The sequence below is a fragment of the Cervus elaphus genome, chromosome 24 (genome assembly GCF_910594005.1).
Source record: "Cervus elaphus chromosome 24, mCerEla1.1, whole genome shotgun sequence".
Classification (NCBI taxonomy): domain Eukaryota; kingdom Metazoa; phylum Chordata; class Mammalia; order Artiodactyla; family Cervidae; genus Cervus; species Cervus elaphus.
Window position 1 is genome coordinate 64,321,129 of NC_057838.1, and position 16,887 is coordinate 64,338,015.

Below are 16,887 nucleotides of genomic sequence, written 5' to 3' on the forward strand. Positions count from 1 at the left end.
TTTATTGTGCCCATCTTTGCATGAAATGTTCACTTGGTGTAGTGACAGACTTTATTTTCCTGGACTCCAAAATCACTGTGGACAGTGACTGCAGCCATGAAATTAAAAGCTGCTTGCTCCTTGGAAGAAAAACTATGCAAATCTAGACAGCATATTAAAAAGCAGAGACACTACTTTACCAACAAAGGTCTGTCTAGTCAAAGCTATGGTTTTTCCAGTAATCATGTATGGATATTAGAGTTGGACCTTAGAGAAAGCTGAGTGCTGAGAATTCTTGCTTTTGAACTGTGGTGTTGGAGAAAACTCTTGAGAGTCCCTTGGATAAGCAAAAAGATCAAACCAGTGAATCCTAAAATAAATCAGTGCTGAAAATTCATTGGAAGGACTGATGCTGAAGCTGAAGCTCCAGTACTTCGGCCACCCGATGCGAAGAACTGACTCATTGGAAAAGACCCTGATGCTGGGAAAGATTGAAGGCGGGAGGAGAAGGGGACGACAGAGGATGAGATGATTAGATGGCATCACCAACTCGATGGACATGAGTTTGAGCAAGCTCTGGGAGTTGGTGATGGAGAGGGAAGCCTGGCGTGCTACAGTCCATGGGGTCACAAAGAGCTGGACACAAGTGAATGACTGAACTGAACTGATACTGGAAAAGAATGTGTGTTCTGCTATCGTTGGGTGGAGTGTCCTATAAATACCAGTTACATCAAGTTAATAGATAGTGCTTAGGATCGTTATGTCCCCTTGATGAATTGCTGTCTTTATCATTTATGATACTATCCCTGGCCATATTCTTTGATATAAAATCTACTTTGATACTAATATAGCTTCTTTTGACCAGTGTTAGCATGGTATGGGGCTTCCCTGGTGACTCAGTGGTAGAGAATCTGTCTGCAGTACAGGAGACCTGGGTTCAATCCCTGGGACAGGAAGATCCCCTGAAGAAGGGCATGGCAACCCACTCTAGTACTCTTGCCTAGAGAATCCCATGGACAGTAGAGCCTGGCAGGTTGTAGTTCATAAGGTTGCGCAGAGTTGGACACATCTGAAGTGACTAAGCAGCAGCAGCATGGTGTATCTTTTTACATTCGTTCACTTTTAACTTAGTTGCTCAGTCATATATAACTCTTTGAGACTCGCATGGACTCTAGCCTACTAGGCTCCTCTGTCCATGGTATTCCCCGGGCAAGAATACTAGAATGGGTTGCTATTCCCTTCTCCAGGATGTTTTCCTGACCCTGGGATCCAACCTGAGTCTCTTACTTATTTATTTTTATTCGCTGGCTGCGCCAGGCAGGGGGGACAACATATTCAGATGCACGGGAGAATGGCTAAGATTTACCCTCTCAAGAAATAACCAAAACAGACAAAATATGAGAAGCAACAGTTTTCAAGTCACTGTAGAGCAGGCGCTGATGGACAGTGATCTTTGATAGAACAAGTTGAGCCCGGAAATTGCCCTAGCTTACTGCTTTGAGGGGAAAAGAGAACAATCAGCAGATGGAACAAGTGAAAAACAGTAAGATGAGAGACTCAAACCTAACCTTATTGACAGTCGCATAAATGTAGGTTGGGTAAACATCCCAACTGAAAGGCAGGAATTGTCAAGTTGGGTAAAAGCAAGTCCCAACCCCATCATGCCTACAAGCAATAAAATTTAAATGTAAAGATACAAGTAAGTTAGAAGTGTGTGTGCTCAGTCCTGTCTGACTCTTTGAGGCCCCTTGGACTGTACTAACTAAATTGTCCTAGCTCAGCGTTGCCTCTTCCAGGAAGTCTTCCCTGGTTCTGCCTCACCTCCCACCCACACAGAGGCTGGAATTGGCACCCCTCCCCAGTACACCTATTGTGACAGTCTTACCCAACATAACTGAATGTTTTCTTATCTGTCATCACCATTAAACCACAAAATTCTTAAGGGCAGAACCTTTTGTGGGAACTTACTCCACTTTGGGAACTTCGTGACCACCATGTAGCATTTCCAGAAATAGGCAGTTATGTTCAACTTTGAGGTGAAAAAGTAATCACATCTTTGTAACTGTTTTGGATTCAGTCATTTTATACAGGTTGAAAATATTTACATGTGGGCTTTCTCTAGTTGCAGCGAGTGAGGGCTCCTCCTCATTGTGCGCAGGCTTGTCAATGCAGTGGCTTCTCTTGCTGTGGAGCATGAGCTGTAGGCATGCAGGCTTCAGTAGTTGCAGCCCATGGGCTCAGTAGTTGTGGCTTGAGGGCCTAGTTGCCCCTCAGCATGTGGGATCTTCCCAGACCAGGGAACAAACCCGTGTCCCCTGCGTTGGCAGATGGATACTTAACCACTGGACCAGCAGGGAAGCCCTCCCAAAAATGTTTTTAATTTTGGCTGGCTTTGTGTTACTTCCTCTTATATCTTTAGCTTTAAAGTATCTTCCCTGGCCAGCTCACGCCATTTGCTCAGACTTGGCCTCTGACATTGAGGCCCAGAGAACAATGTTCTCAGAAAATAAATGTCTCCTGGGATTAATTTCTCATTCTCAGAGGAGATAGGAAGCTGGAGACCTGGAAAGATGAAAGGGCTCTGGGACATATGGACTGACTGGGGCCAAGTGAGAAGCCATGGGTGGAGCCTTGGGTGGTCAGCCTGGAGGAAAGTAGACCCAGAACCTTCACAGAGTGCCCAAGAGACATGGATGGAGGGCGTGGCCCATCCTCTGACACCCCCGAGTGCAGTAGCACTCGCACCGATAGGAAAGGACCAGGCAGTGTTTCACCTGGAGTAAGCCTCTGCTTCCCAAAGCCAAGAAGAAGCTGCTTCTCTGGACAGTAGAGCATTCCGGCGCTGGCCATGGTCAGAGGAGGCCGGGGGGACCATTCTTTTAGGATGCTGACCTATTCATGATTCTGGGTGAAACTCATGTCTATAGTGGGCCCCCCCCATTCTAAGTTATTGACAAACCCAGGGCATGTGGAAGGACACGCCCCGAAATTGGGGGCTGATGAGGCTCAGCTGTGACCTCACACGAGGCATTCAGCCTCCCTGGGCCTCAGTTTCCTTCCCCCAAATAGTCTGTGCAGAGGCTCTGTGGTGCCCTCTCCACTTCTGTGACACTTTCCCATCTGCTTCTCCTCCCAGGTGCTCATTCCCACCACCCGCTGCAATTCCCACAAGGAGAACATCCAGGGCCAGCTCAAAGTCCGCACACCAGGCATCTACCTGCTCATCTTCGACAACACCTTTTCCAGGTAGGCCACCGCCTCGGTCAGCGTCCAGATGAACCCACCCCGCACCCCGCCTCAAGAACAGAGGTGGATGTTTAAAAGCAAGTTGTTTAATTATCAGTCGCTGATTATCAGTGGTTCATTAATTTTAGACCTATACTCTGGTGTTCCAGTGTCCATTAGAGTGTGTAACACACCACCCAGTACTTACAGAGTCTCACCACGGGTCAAGCATGTTCTCCGCCCTCTGCTCTTACTGATACTACTCCCTTCAGCCCCACAGCAGCCCGTGCCGTCGGGACTGTCTTTCTCCTCGTGTTACTGCTGAAGGACTGAGGGCCTGGACGAGGGGCTCTCCCGATCACACAGCTGGTGGTGGGGCTGGATTGGAACCCAGGTGGCCTGGCTCCAGGCTCTGGGCTCTTGTCGAGGATGCTCTTCTGCTTCTGCCGTCCCGATGCCCACCGCCCAGGCCAGAGAAGAGTTCAGAAAATACAGTGGAAGGATTGGGTGGATGGATGGATGGATGGATGGATGGATGGATGGGACGGAAGTGAAGTAATGAAGGCCCAGAGCTAATCAGGACTGGAACTGTGAGGCGAGGCCCCTGGGCCCCCTTGTCCAGGGAGTGGAGCAGCAGGTACCATCTCTGGGGAGCACGACTTCAGAGCTCCAGGCGCAGGTCCAGGAGCGAGTGCGGGGTTGAGGGGTCAGGAGGATGGGGGTGTAGGGAGATGAGGCTGGAGGGGCGGCCGAGAAAGGAAGTAGGACAGCGGACCAGTGTTGGTTGAGCATCTGCCTCGAGCCAGGGGCCTACTTCATGGAGATGTGCGACTGGCACGGTGAAGGCTGCTGGCCTTCTGGCTTCAGCGTAAGCCCTTCGTAGGGGCTCACTTCATTCATAAGACCTGTCTGATTAGCACCAGAGCAGGGCCCTGAGCTAGCGGCTGCATCCCTCCCCGCGGGCGCCCTTGCCAGCCCGCTGGGCTTTCAGCACAGTAACTTCTTAGCTATTAAGTAGGTGAGACGCTGGAGTGCCACCCTCTCACCACCTCAGGGCCTTGAACTCCCAGGGCATGTGGCCGAGGGCATCCACCAAGGGAGAGCTTGGAAGAATGGGCTTCCCACCTTTCCCCTTCCCCGCCCTTCCCCCACCCACCCCCAGGAACATGAATGTTAGCAGGATTCTTGGCATGGGCTCTGCATGTCCAGAAAGCTGGTCAGACCAGGTGTGGCCTCAGCCCCTCAGGGCAGCGGGCAGGAGACGGGGTGGAGGCCAGCCTGGCACAGGGTCTACTCGCCCCTCTGGGTTTTAGTGGAACCCCAGTTTCCTCTGCGGTGGCAGCCAGCATTTTTGCTACCTCCCTGAGCCCCACCGCAGGTTGACGGAGAGGCTGGGAGCAGCATGTTGAGGGCGGAGGCAGCCCCAGAGCAGCTTTGCAGTTGGCATTAGGAGCGGCTGTGGTGCTGAGACACACTGCAGCCCTCGCCACTGACGTCATCTCAGGGCCTGGTCAAGGTTTTCAAAGCACGACAGTGGAAGAGATCTAGATGTCCAGTCAGAATGAGATCCAGGCTCGCCTCCACTGTGTGTGCCCTCCACGCCTGCTCCACCCACTTCCCCAGGGTCGCCCAGACCACCGAGACCCCTGAGACACCCCCCGCCCAGGGCCCCTTCAGAGCAGCAAGGCAAGGAGGGGTGCTTCACAGCATGGGACTGAACGGGCATTTCTGCACCCAAGCCCTAGGATAGTCCACGAAGGTGTCCTAAGATCCTGACACTTTGCAGGAAGATGTCTCTGCTAGACAGACAGGAAATGGGGGTGAGGGGGCCTGGCAGAGTCCACGCAGTCTGTAAGGGACCCCAGGCTCGGAGCAGAGGTCTTTGCACCAAGGCTTCCCGTGTCAGCCAGCACCCACCCCAGCCAGGTCGCTGCAGCTGCCGCACCTCGGGCTTCAGCCCTCAGAATAACCCCTCCTTTCCTGTTCATCTCCTCAGATTCGTCTCCAAGAAAGTCTTTTATCACTTAACTGTTGACCGGCCTGTGATCTACGATGGAAGTGATTTCCCGTAACCTCAAGTACCTGGATTTTACTAGTTTCACATTACCCACAGGAAACACTACTCCTCCTCACTTGTCACGTAAAGCACCTAAAAAACCCAGAAAACAAAAAATAGCTGCTCTAAAGCTATCAGTCTCCACTATGCAACTTTAGGAGACGGGCCCTTGGCTGCTCCTCAGAGCCGCGTTGCTCCGCACACTGGGTACTCGGCCCTGTGCACATCGCTCTTAGCCCCATGGCTCGAAAGGGCTAAAGTGACATTTTCCATTGTCCTCACACCCGGAGGTACACTATGCCAAAGGTTTAAACACTCAGGAAACCATTGGCCTCTCCAGGGGGCGCAGTTGGCTCCAGGCCTCCTGTGAAGAGTTTCCTAGGACAGAGGGGTCCCAACTTCCACCCATGGAGAGACACAGCCCCCCTCTGCCCAGCCAGGCATCACGGGTGACCATGAGCTGGAATGCCTGGCCAGACCCTGTGGGGTCCTCGAGTCCTCCCCGGGAAAGGACGTCAGGGTGCCTGGGGGCCCGCCTGAGATCCCATCTAGCTTCCTCTGTCATGCTCCTGTCCCCGCCTGCCCGGGGAGTGTGGGGCTACTCAGAGGGGCTGCCAGCTGCACTTTTCTCCTGGCCCTTCTATCTGAGCAAGTCTGTCCTGGGGCAAAGCCCTCCACTCACCTGGGCCTCTCATCAGCTCAAAATACCACCCTAAGAATCAGAAGTGAAGCTAATCCGGGAAACAGAACCCCTCTACTGAGGCCTGCAGTGCAATCTATGTCCAGATGGCCAGAGCCCAGGTGCTGGGTAATGTCCACGCCATGACCAAAAGGCTGGACGCATCAGCCTGTGGGGCTCACTCGTCAGCCTGTCTTTGTTTATATTAACAAGAGCTTCTGCAGATACGTTTACTAGTGATCATATACAGGGTAGGAACCACTTTTAAAAATCGGGGGCTTCTTAAGAGAAGTCTTTGCTAACTCAAGTGCAAACGGGCATAATTCATGAATCGGCTCTTTGCTCACCTCTCGGGCCCTCCTCCCCACCTGCCTAGATTCCCCACACCCCTTTTGCCCACTTCCTGCTGCTCAGCCTGCACCTGACACCTGGGAGCAAATGAATCCTCTGTCCTTTTCTGGGACAAGCAGCAGATAATCTTCCTGTTCTCTGTGGCCCTTTTCTGCCACCACAGAGAGCTCACCTTTGACGGCCTCTCTGTGCCCTGTCCACAGGGCAGTCAGGACCCAGGTCCTTCCGCAGTGAGCAGAGATCTGACCAAGCAGCCCACCTTAGCTGTGGTCGGGGGAGAGGGTACCTGGCAAGGCAACTGCAGGTCTGAGTACCCCGCCAGCCCTTCAGCTAGCCCAGTGACTAAGCCGAGCCACACCACGTCGAAGCTTCATCTCCTCATTCACGAGCCTGGTCTGACTGGTTTTGAAAACTGACAAATGGGTCAAGAATCCTTGGCCAAGTTCATTTCAGACCCCATACACCCCCAGGCGCCAGCAGAGGTAGGAGGAAATGACTTTGGCAGTAGACTCAGAACTTCCATTTAAACAGGAGACATAGGCACTTCCAGGCACTTTAAGTGGGGCTTGAGACATGGTGAACAGAACCTTCCAGAGAAGAGCTGGCCCTCTCGTGCTCTCTTTCCTGGGAGAAAGCCAGGAGTCTCTAGCATCTCATTGAGCAAGGTCCTGACGGTGCCTAGCACCAAAACAGAAATAGCCAGGCCCCCAGAGACTTCCTAGACGCGTGCTTGTCCTTACAGGGTGCCACACTGCTTGAAAGTGAACTGCCCTGCCTTTAAATCCATCTCCCCCTTGAAAAGGATAATCAGATGTAGCTGGATCACCACTTGAGAGAAACAAAAGACCCCGAAGCATCTGGAATCTCGGTTTGAGTGCTTAGCTTTCCCAGGATACCCTGGAGACGTGGCCAAGCCGACGGCCCTCTGCTCATGTTACCACCGTCACCTGCAGCTCGAGTCAGCATTTCTCGTGGGGCTGATGTGTTTCCTGCGGAAGGCCTGAGACATTCCATCTGAGGCTTGTTCTGAACCTCTGTCACTCGACCCAGCAGGGGACCAACTGCAGCTTAAAAAAAAACCTGTGGCTCTTGGGAAGCCAGCCCAGAGCCACTGCCGCGGGAGCTCGCGGGCCCCTCGCGCCAGCACTGCAGACGGCGATGGCAGCGGTGCACAAAGGCCCTCGCCTGCCCGCTGCAGCCCCACCCTGCCTCTGCAGCGTGTTTATTTTTTTGTGCTGAATGGACTCTTGTTCTTCGTTACTTTGCTGTGGGAGCTCGGGTTTGCTGTGCCGCTAGAGGACATCTTGGCATGTTTAAGTATGGCTTATATAAACTGCTTTCTTACTTTAAGCAAGTTCCCAACTTTACTGAAGTTTGGGGGTTGAGGTATTCTTTTTAATGCAAACGATAATGAAAAACAGCTACTGAAAGTGGTGGCCCCAGCCAGTAGACTGAATTAACACTAAAAGTCAACAAGTAGGAAACATTCTTGGGATCCCAGATCACTATCTTAAAAAAAAAAAGAAAAATACCCCAGCAGCCTCTTTGGGGTCTGGCTGAACTCTCTGAATAACTGTTGCTATTTAGTATTGATTAGTGCCAGCCGCCTTGCTCACCACTGCCTTGGAAGCCAGTGATCACCCTCGCCCGGGAGCACGGCCTGTCAGCACCCTCATCCACCGCCAGCAAGCGTGTTTGGGAGAAAGCATAGCCCCTGCAGAGCACTTCTGGCTGGAGCCCACCTACTCCACATCCGCTGGTCCAAGAGCAGGCAAGGAAATTCTCAAGCAGAAATCTGGAACCGAAACACTACATAGGGTCTGAAAAGTACGAACACAAGCCACACTAGATAATTCAGAGATAAAGGAGATGGGTTTTTTTGAATTATTTTCAGTTGTCACTCACCTTCGGTGGTGAAGCCATTCCAGACTCATCTGAAGAGAAATCCCCATTTGGGGATGAAATCTCAATGTCTGTGTTTTATGATTCTGGTTATCTGTCCACCATATGCTTTTATAGGAGTTTCCGTTTTAGAAGCCCACCTTGGTGACTCCACCTTGGAGAATCCCAACCTCAGCTCAGAGGTGTTGAGAATGAGAGCAGAGCCACCCCCTGCAATGCTCAGAACCAAGGGTCACCCGGCACAGAGAATGTGGAATCAGCCATCTACGTTTACAAAACACTTACCCCAAAGGTTCTTTTCAGTGGAACCCTGGGTGAATTTTTCTCTTTTGTGGTGCTTCCAAGGAAACAAAGGCAGTTAATAATGCCTTTCCTCTCTTAAGCACTTTTTCAAAATAACACAGTACATCTTTAAATTTGGGAAGGCATTTCTGATGAAAAGGCTTCCTCACAACCTGAGGACAAGGGCTATCCGGAGATGCTCCTGTTCCCCCATGGCTGCAGAGCAACAGCGAAGCCTCAGTTGGGTGGCTTTCAAATCGGAATTGCACTTTAATTGACCAATCCTCAATGCTCGAGGCCTTATGGGGTAGTGGGTCTGGGAACCCATCTCTTTTTTATCTGCCAAAGAATTACCAGAAACACATCAAATGCCAACTCTCCACCTGCCCAGTGGGGGTGAGGAACTTTTGTATCCCAAAACAGTCCATATAGCATCTGCTGCACCATTTGGGAATGTCTTATTTTTAATCTCAGGATTTAAATAAACACTTTGACATTGAGAGTGGCGTCACGTTTCATTCCATTGAGACGTAAGGTGAGAGATGCAGTTGCACACAGCAGAGTTGGGACAAAGCTATTGGGCCGTGTCAAGTCCTGTGACTTTTCAAAAGGGAGAAAAAAAAAAGGCAGCTGTTCTAAGAGGTTGCCAAATTGACCTGGTATCTGGACCCACAGTCTGCGCTGAGGTCCGAGTTCAGACCTGCCTCAGCCAGTCCAGTGCACCAACCCACTGCCCTCTGCCAGAAGAGCTTCTGCGTTCAGCGAAATTCCCCAGCCCTCCCCTGGTCCACGAAGAGCAGCCTGATTTACCAGAATGATGGAGTCGGGGAGGAGGTCACAGGTGGCCTAAAACCATGGTTAGCCAAGCTGGATCCAAATCTAGGCAGAACTGTTAGAGGAGGCAGCAGAGAGGGGCAGTGAAGACCCTGGACATGGGCCCCGAGGGCCGTGTCCCAGTCACTCCTCCCCTGGGCGGACTGAGCTTGGGCCAGGCAGTCCATCCGCACTCACCTCTGGGGCGCCCTGCGCCCCACAGGGTCTTCGCAGCCCTCCTTCCCTCCACTTCCCTTCTTCCAGCCTCCCCCCAAGAGGCCTTGGATTCTCCTGTGGCCTCTTCTTTCATCAGTTACTCAGGAAGAGATTACACTTTCTGTAAGTGTTCCCGGCAGGTCCAGGACCCTGTTTCTTTCATCCTCATCTCCCTCCTCTGCCTCACCCCACAGCATCGAGCACAGAGCATGATGCTCACCAGCCTCTAAATCAGCGAGGACCCTGGGCACCATGGTCAGCCCTAGGCCATCAACAAGCCCACTTGGCCAACTTGGCCAACTCCCAAAACCCCCATGGTGGAGAAGGACAAAGGTCAAGCCCACAGGGGCGATTTGGGGAGGATAGAGGTGAGCTGGTTACCGGATTGGACACGTGTAACCTCCTGTGCCCTCAAGCCTCTCCTGTCCAGTAATGGAAGAGTGCTCTATCCAAGTGCCTGAAAGCACAGCAGAAGGAATTCTGTGTTCCTAGGAAAGGCCCTGCAGAGAGGCCACGTGGACTGAGCCTAGGAGAAGGACTGGGACCCACAGATACAGGCTGCTTTATCTGGGCTGGGATCCAGGGCCTCCGCGCCACAATCCTGGTGCACCTCTCCCCACCTGCTGAGCCGCCCCCAGGTGAGCAAACCAAACCTCCGCTCCTGGTTTTCCAAGCCCCCACGCGATTCCGGGAATTCTAGCCCCTCTCAGTGTCCGTAGACGCGTGCCGCTGCCCGCGGTGCCTCTTCCGCCCGGAGGATGTAGCGATTCCCCGGGTGACTCAGAAGGACACTTCAGCCACGGTCAGCCCCTCTTGGTTTGAAGATGCGTGGGAAAAATCTGGCAAGTGTAGCCCGCCGCCCACACACATCTGCAGAGCAAATAGATGGTGAAACCTGTCGCCTGAAATGAGAAAACGGACTTTTATTGAGAGAGCGGTTAAAGCTGAAGCCATCAAAACCCAGGGGAGAGCAGAGCTATTGTGAAAGCCGCTCAAAGTGGGTTAGGGTTGAAAGAAAGGTCAGCCTTTTACTTTTCCCACACCCGCTGGTTTCTGAAGAAAGATTGTAAAGCCGAGCCGAAGTATAATCACCAACCTCTGGTCTTTGATGTGTGTCCCCTCGTCCCTCCCCCATCCCTTGAGCTCGTGGGGGCGGCTGGAGGCTGGTGTGGTTTCCTCACCCCTTCTGGCAGGTTCATGCTGAGGTTAACGCACATTTGGCAGCCCCATCTGAAGCATGGAATGAGTTGTCTTAGCTCCATAATGAACAGAGGAAGCCAGGCCTCTCCAAATCCGAGGTGCGTGAGTGTCCTTCCCCAGGGAAGGCCTCATTTCCAGAGCGCCTGTGGCTGCGGCAGGATGCTCAAGGGAAAGGCGATTTCAGGGAGACCTCCCACTGAGCCCTAAGGAGAGAAGGACACCTTTTCTGGGAGGTCACCCATCCGTCTGCCAGGTCAGTGGGGCAGGCACCGTCTTCTCCTTGGCATGAGAAAGGAAGGCGGGTGGGGGTGGGGGAGGCCCAAAGGATAGCAGAGCAAAGGAGGGGTAAGAAAGGAGGGTCAGCCGCAGGAAGGGCCTTCGCCAGGGCCACACCGCAGGCCAGGTGAGCAGGTTAGGCTTTCTCATGGGAGGAAAGGAGGCGGGGGAATGGCAGGTTTTACTGAACAGACGACAAAGGCAGTGACTGCAGACCTGGAGAAAGGAATCCAGTTTGTTCCTCTGACTCTGAGGCTGACTTCAAGCCCCCACGTGCTTTCACAAGGTGGCCACAGCATCAGCCCTCAAGTGGCCTTTGCACAACAGACGGGGTCTATGTGTGAAACCAGAGGTCTTTGTAAAGACAGCCCTTCTGCACCAGCAAGGGACCCCACAGACCTGTTGGGTGTTCTCAGAAGGACCACACATTCATGCCCCCAAGATGAACCTGTGGAAGAGGGACAGGGACCCATTAAGCCCAGATCAGGAGCACGGGCTCCTTGGTTATCAAGGGTTCAGGTATTATCAGGAAAAGCCCAAGACTCACCGAGGGCTCAATTTTGCTCCAGAGTCAAGCTGTTCATTTATTAAGTGTCAGTAAATACAAAGCAAGTAGCAGAGAGTTTCCTAGAAGAAAGTCCTCTTCTTTGGGTTACCTGGTGGCACGTTAAAATACAGAGTCATGGGCACGCCGCATATCAACTCTGGTTCATTGGGTCCAGTTCATTCACAAGTCTGCCAGATGATGATATTGATGGAGGTGATCCATGGACCACGCCAGAAAGTCCTTGATGATCACCACTCTGTCACCACTTTGGTTAGAACTTGAGGAAAGGGGTAAAATCAGCTAATGGATCTGTCTCCTAATTCAGCTTTGCCAGTGACCCTCAAATCTTGGAATCAGGACCTCTCTCTCAGCTCATTGGTCCAAGCACTGGGATGCAGTGATGGAAATGTCATTCTTAGAGAGGAAGATATTTCCAAATGAACCACCTGGTGTGAAACTATCCTACAGGTAAAACCTTTTCACAACCATAGTTTTTTTATGGCTTTATGTTTTTATTCAAGGGACATGTTACCCAACTGGTCATTTGTAAATGGAAAAACATTCCCTTCCCCAAACCTGAAGTAGTTCCGTACGTGTCCACAATTTAAGATTTAGAGGAAGAAATATGAGTTTGGTATCAAAGGGTCTGGGTTAAATAGGGATTCCTAAACTGGTCCATACACAGAATTCAGAAGGTCTGTGAACTTGGGAAAATGACCACTTTCCTTTACTATCTAGCTAAAATTTAGATCTTCTTCAATTATGAATATAGACTACATGCCACATGAGTATGCATTAGCAAGACCCGTGACTCTGCCACTGGTGGAACTGACAGGTATTTTCTTGTTACTTGAAAGTTGTTGCAGACCCTTTAAATATCATTTATGCTCATCTGTACTATGAAATGAGGGTTGTTGTTAGACCTGCTGTAGATTTTTTTTAACCATGTTCATGAAGAGATGTATATTACTAGTTCACAAATTTATTTTAATAGAGAATTATGCTTCAGTGTAATTGGTTTCCCTTGTAATCATATATATTTTATTCATTTTAAAACGTTCTGAGACGGCTTTGTTAGATTGTCAAAGGGGTACATAAGGGAAAAAAAGGTTAAGGACCTTTGGGTTCTGGCAGGTCTTCATGGAAAAGAAGAGAAAGATCAGCTCATTGCAGCACTGGTTTATTATTTATAACATATAATTAATAGCAGCATAAATAATTTAATAGGCTCTTGCCATAAGTCAGCCACCTCTTACAGATGAGGAAACCAAAGACCCAGGGAAGCTGGTAAGTCTGAACCATTTGGAGAACATGTTACTACAAGACCGAGATAGCTGTGGGAGTAGTTTTCTCCAAACCATTCTCATTTCACTGGAAAATAGATTCCCCAATTATTCAAAAAATAACCTTCCATAAACCAGGCTATGCTGTGGCAGCCCTTGGCCTGTAAACCCTTACTATGTATCATCTTCCATACAAGAGGCTTATCAGTTGTGTACTGAGAATTACAGCTCATGGTTCCCCACTGTCTCAGAGGATCAGATCTCTTCTGGCTCTTACAGGTTTTCTGGATTCTGAAAGCTGAACAAGGGGATGTGCTTGGGCTCACTCTGCCTTTGCTAGCCTTGCCAGAATATTCTGAGTTCCCTAGGTTGTTAGTCCCACTGAGAACGTGTCAACCACAGTTCTATTAGCGTCTGCTCATTCATTCCCAAGTAGCTTTATACCTCCCTTGGTCCCTTTGGTAAAAGGTGGCCCAGCCAAACAGGAAGTTTCCATCAAGTATTCATTCACTCATTTAAATCTGGAGGTCTGTAAAGGTAAGAGCATGATTTTATTATTATTTTTCTTTATTTTTGGCTGTGCTGGATCTTTGTTGCTGCACGCAGGCTTTCTCTAGTTGTGGAGCACGGGCTCTAGGCACTGAGGCTTCAGTAGCTGCAGCAGCCAGGCTTTCTCGCCCCACAGCACGTGGGATCTTCCCAGATCAGGGATGGAACCCATGTCCCTGCGTTGCCAGGTGGATTCGTAACCACTGGACCACCAGGGAAGCCCCAAGAGCATGATTTTTGAGAGGAAGTACATGATGTCTTGGATTTGCTTTAAAATACTGTAGCAAAGGGAGGTGCTAACGGAGAAAGGTAAGAGTGAAGGAAGAGAGGGGGAAGGGAGGAGCAAATGAAGGAAGGGAGGCAAATGAAGCGAAGAGTGAAGAGAAAGGGAAAGAAGAGGAGAACGTGGGTGTTGTGGGCGGGAAAAGAATGCAGGGAGTGTTGATCACTGTTGGAACTGAGAGATGGGCACGAGGAGGTTAGTTATACTGTTCTCGCCACGTTTATCTAAGTGTTTTTTAATTTAATTTAATTTATTTTTTGACTGTGCTGAGTCTTTGTTGGTGCGTGGGCTACTCTCTAGTTGCAGTGCACGGGCTTCTCACTGCGGTGGCCTCCTTTGTAGGCACAGACTCTAGGGCTCGCGGGCTCAGTTGTTGCTGCTCCCAGGCCCTAGACCACAGCCTTAGTAGTTGTGGTGCCCAGGCTTAGTTGCTCCAAGGCATGTGGGATCTTCTGGGATCAGGGATTGAATCCATGTCCCCTGCATTGGCAGGAGGGTTCTTTACCGCTGAGCCACCAGGGAAGCCCTATGTGTGTTTTTTTTTAAATTTTCATATTTAAAGATTTTAAAACGAAAAGAGCATGAGTGGTGATAACCTGAACTAACTCAGAGGCAGGGGCACTTAGCCTGGCAGTGTCGCACAGGCACGGGCACCGCAGGGCCTTTGCACATGTCACCCCCTCCTCCCAGCGCACCCTCCCTTCCCTTCCTCCTGTAGCTCACTCCTGCTCATCCTTCAGCTCGCAGCTTAACGCCGCTTCCTCGGGTAAACCTTCCCTGCCTCTCATCCTCACGGTAGGTCAGAACCTCTTCTAACACACTCACCAGCATCTCGAAGCCCTCTCTTCATGACGGTCCGATTGGCATCTGTCATCTGTGAACTGTGAGCTCCGTGGGCACTGGACCTCTGTCTGCTTTTCCTTAGTATCACCTGAGCCCAGTGCCTGACACGTAGAAAATGCTCCATAAGTTTTTCTTCAATGAGATTGGTAAAATATTGTTATCAATTGCTATATTTTCCCAAGATAACAGGATTTCACAACAGTAATTGCACTTCCCAGAACCAAATATTTGAAATTGGAGGAGCCATTGATTCACTTAACATACATTTATTGAGTGTCTCTCATGTATGAGGTCTGCCGTAGGCACTTGGGAAATAGCAGTGAAGAGAAAAGAAGAACAGTCCCTGCCCGAGTTTATATTTATTAAGCGTCATGTGGTGCCAAGCGCTGAGAAGAGCAGAGCAGGGAAGGGGACTGTGGATGGGCCGGGACGGCCTGGAGGAGAAGCAGAGGCTTCTGTGTTTAAGCTGGTGTTTAAGCAGAGGCCTAAGGAGGTGGCGGAGGAAGCATGTGACTGGGAGAGATCCAGCCAGAGTCACCTAGGGGATTGCGGGGTGAACTGTCTGATGCCTCGTCCAGCCTCTTCTGTAACGCCGGGTCTGAGCCATGAGCTCCTGGGGGTTCAACCTAGGTTGGTCACATCATTGCGTTGGATTTGAAAGACTAATGGTAAAATTGTTGGCTCCTTGGTATTCTGCTTATCAACTGCTATGTAACAAATTGCACCCAAAACTCAGTGGTTGAAAACAATAATAACCATTTTATTGTATCTCATGATTTTATGGGTCAGGAGTTTGAGTAGGGCTTGACACGATGCTTCTTCTGTTCCCTGTGGTATTGATGCACTTTGAGGTGGCGTCCAGCAGGCAGATGGACTGTTTGTGAGAAGGGAGCTGGGAAGACCAGCGGGGACAGCATGGGGTGAGGAGGACAGGTGGGTGTCCAGAATTCTGGCCAGCTTTGGGTACGGAGTCGTTGGATCTGCACATCCTCAGACCTGCAGCCTAATCTGTGGTTCCCGCACGAAGAATCTGAGGCTCCACAGCTGCACGTGTTTGGGGAGGAAGGAGCCTGTGAGAGGGAGAAGAGGGGAACCTTCTCGAGGCTGTGAGAATGATGCCATCATCCCAAGGCCCAGTTTTGACAGAGGGCTCAGCAGGGCCTCAGCTGTCACGTGTCATTGTTGAGAGTTTGTGCTCAGTGGTATCTAAAGCAGTGCCGGCCCAGTCTGCCCATGCGTCTTTGCAGCCCCTGGTACTCAGCCTGATACTCGGCACATTTTTGGTCAAGTCTTCAAAGCAGTGGCCGATTTGTCTGACCGTGTCACGCACGCAAGGTGGGACAGCCTGGTGGGCGAAAGCCACAGCTTGAGTGCCAGACATGCCCGGGATCATGTCCTAGCCTTGCCGGTTGCTACAGTGTGATGCTGGGTGTGTTCCTGATCTCAGAAGCGCTCAGCCCCTTCATCTGTAAAATCGTTGAGTTACATACAGTATTATGTACCTGGCGCAAAGCAAGCAAGCAGAAGATGACAGCCAGAAGAGGAGAGCCCATGTCTGCCCGGTACCCACGGGGCCTGGCAGGCTGTTGGTGTGCACAGCGGTCTGCTGATGGTTGAATTAAGACCAGGCAGGCCTCTGCTCCCAGCCTCCTGAGATGGGTTCTGTGATGGATGCTCACAGAACACTCTGTAGCTCTGGGTACCCTGTGCTCTTTGCCCAACAGGTCTCAAATGTGTTTTTGCTATTGCCAGCCCCTGAGGTAAAGCTTGTTGCAAGCTGACTTCTCTAGAAGCAGATGCCGAGATGGAATCTTGGGGGCAAATGTCTATTCGGGGTTGCCAACTGTGAAGGGAAGTAGGAGGAAATAGGATTGGGCAGAGAAATCTTGCCAGCCTGGCACGAGGCTGTGTGCATGCTGAGTCACTTCAGCCGTGTCCAACTCTCTGTGACGCTATGGACTGTAGCCCGCCAGGCTCCTCGTCCATGGGATTCTCCAGGCAAGAATACTGGAGTGGGTTGCCACGCCCTCTTCCAGGGAATCTTCCCGACCTGGGGATTGAACCCGTGTATCTTACATCTTCTGCATTGGCAGGCGGGTTCTCTACCACTTGCGCCACCTGGGAAGCCCAAATATGTCAAGAGTGGAGGGGAACTCACAAAGAGTCACACGTTGGAGGGGAACTCACAAAGAGTCACATGTTGGAGAGAAACCTTTGCTTGTCTTTTGCAGGTTTTTATAACGCAGACATTGAAAGGGACATTAGCTGTGTGGGCTGTCTGTAACAATAATACAGAATTGATTAGAGAGACAGTCCCTGTCCCGGGAGGTTGCTGGGCTCAGACCACAGTTGGAACAGGAGGGCCATATGGAGTCGGGCCAAGGAAACTGTTGCAGAACCACC

At 50.9% G+C, this 16,887-nt stretch overlaps 1 protein-coding gene across 3 annotated transcripts in view; it reads left to right on the forward strand.

The window, feature by feature from the left end:
- Window positions 1-8,974, forward strand: part of FYCO1 (FYVE and coiled-coil domain autophagy adaptor 1) — a 78,428-nt gene extending 69,454 nt beyond the window's left edge. For all 3 annotated transcript variants that reach the window (XM_043885318.1, XM_043885319.1, XM_043885317.1), the window contains 2 exons: window positions 3,116-3,225; window positions 5,201-8,974. In XM_043885318.1, the coding sequence (XP_043741253.1) occupies window positions 3,116-3,225; window positions 5,201-5,276 (186 nt within the window). In that variant the 3' untranslated portion in view covers window positions 5,277-8,974. The remainder of the gene's footprint in view (window positions 1-3,115; window positions 3,226-5,200) is intronic.
- The last annotated feature ends 7,913 nt before the right edge of the window (window positions 8,975-16,887 follow it).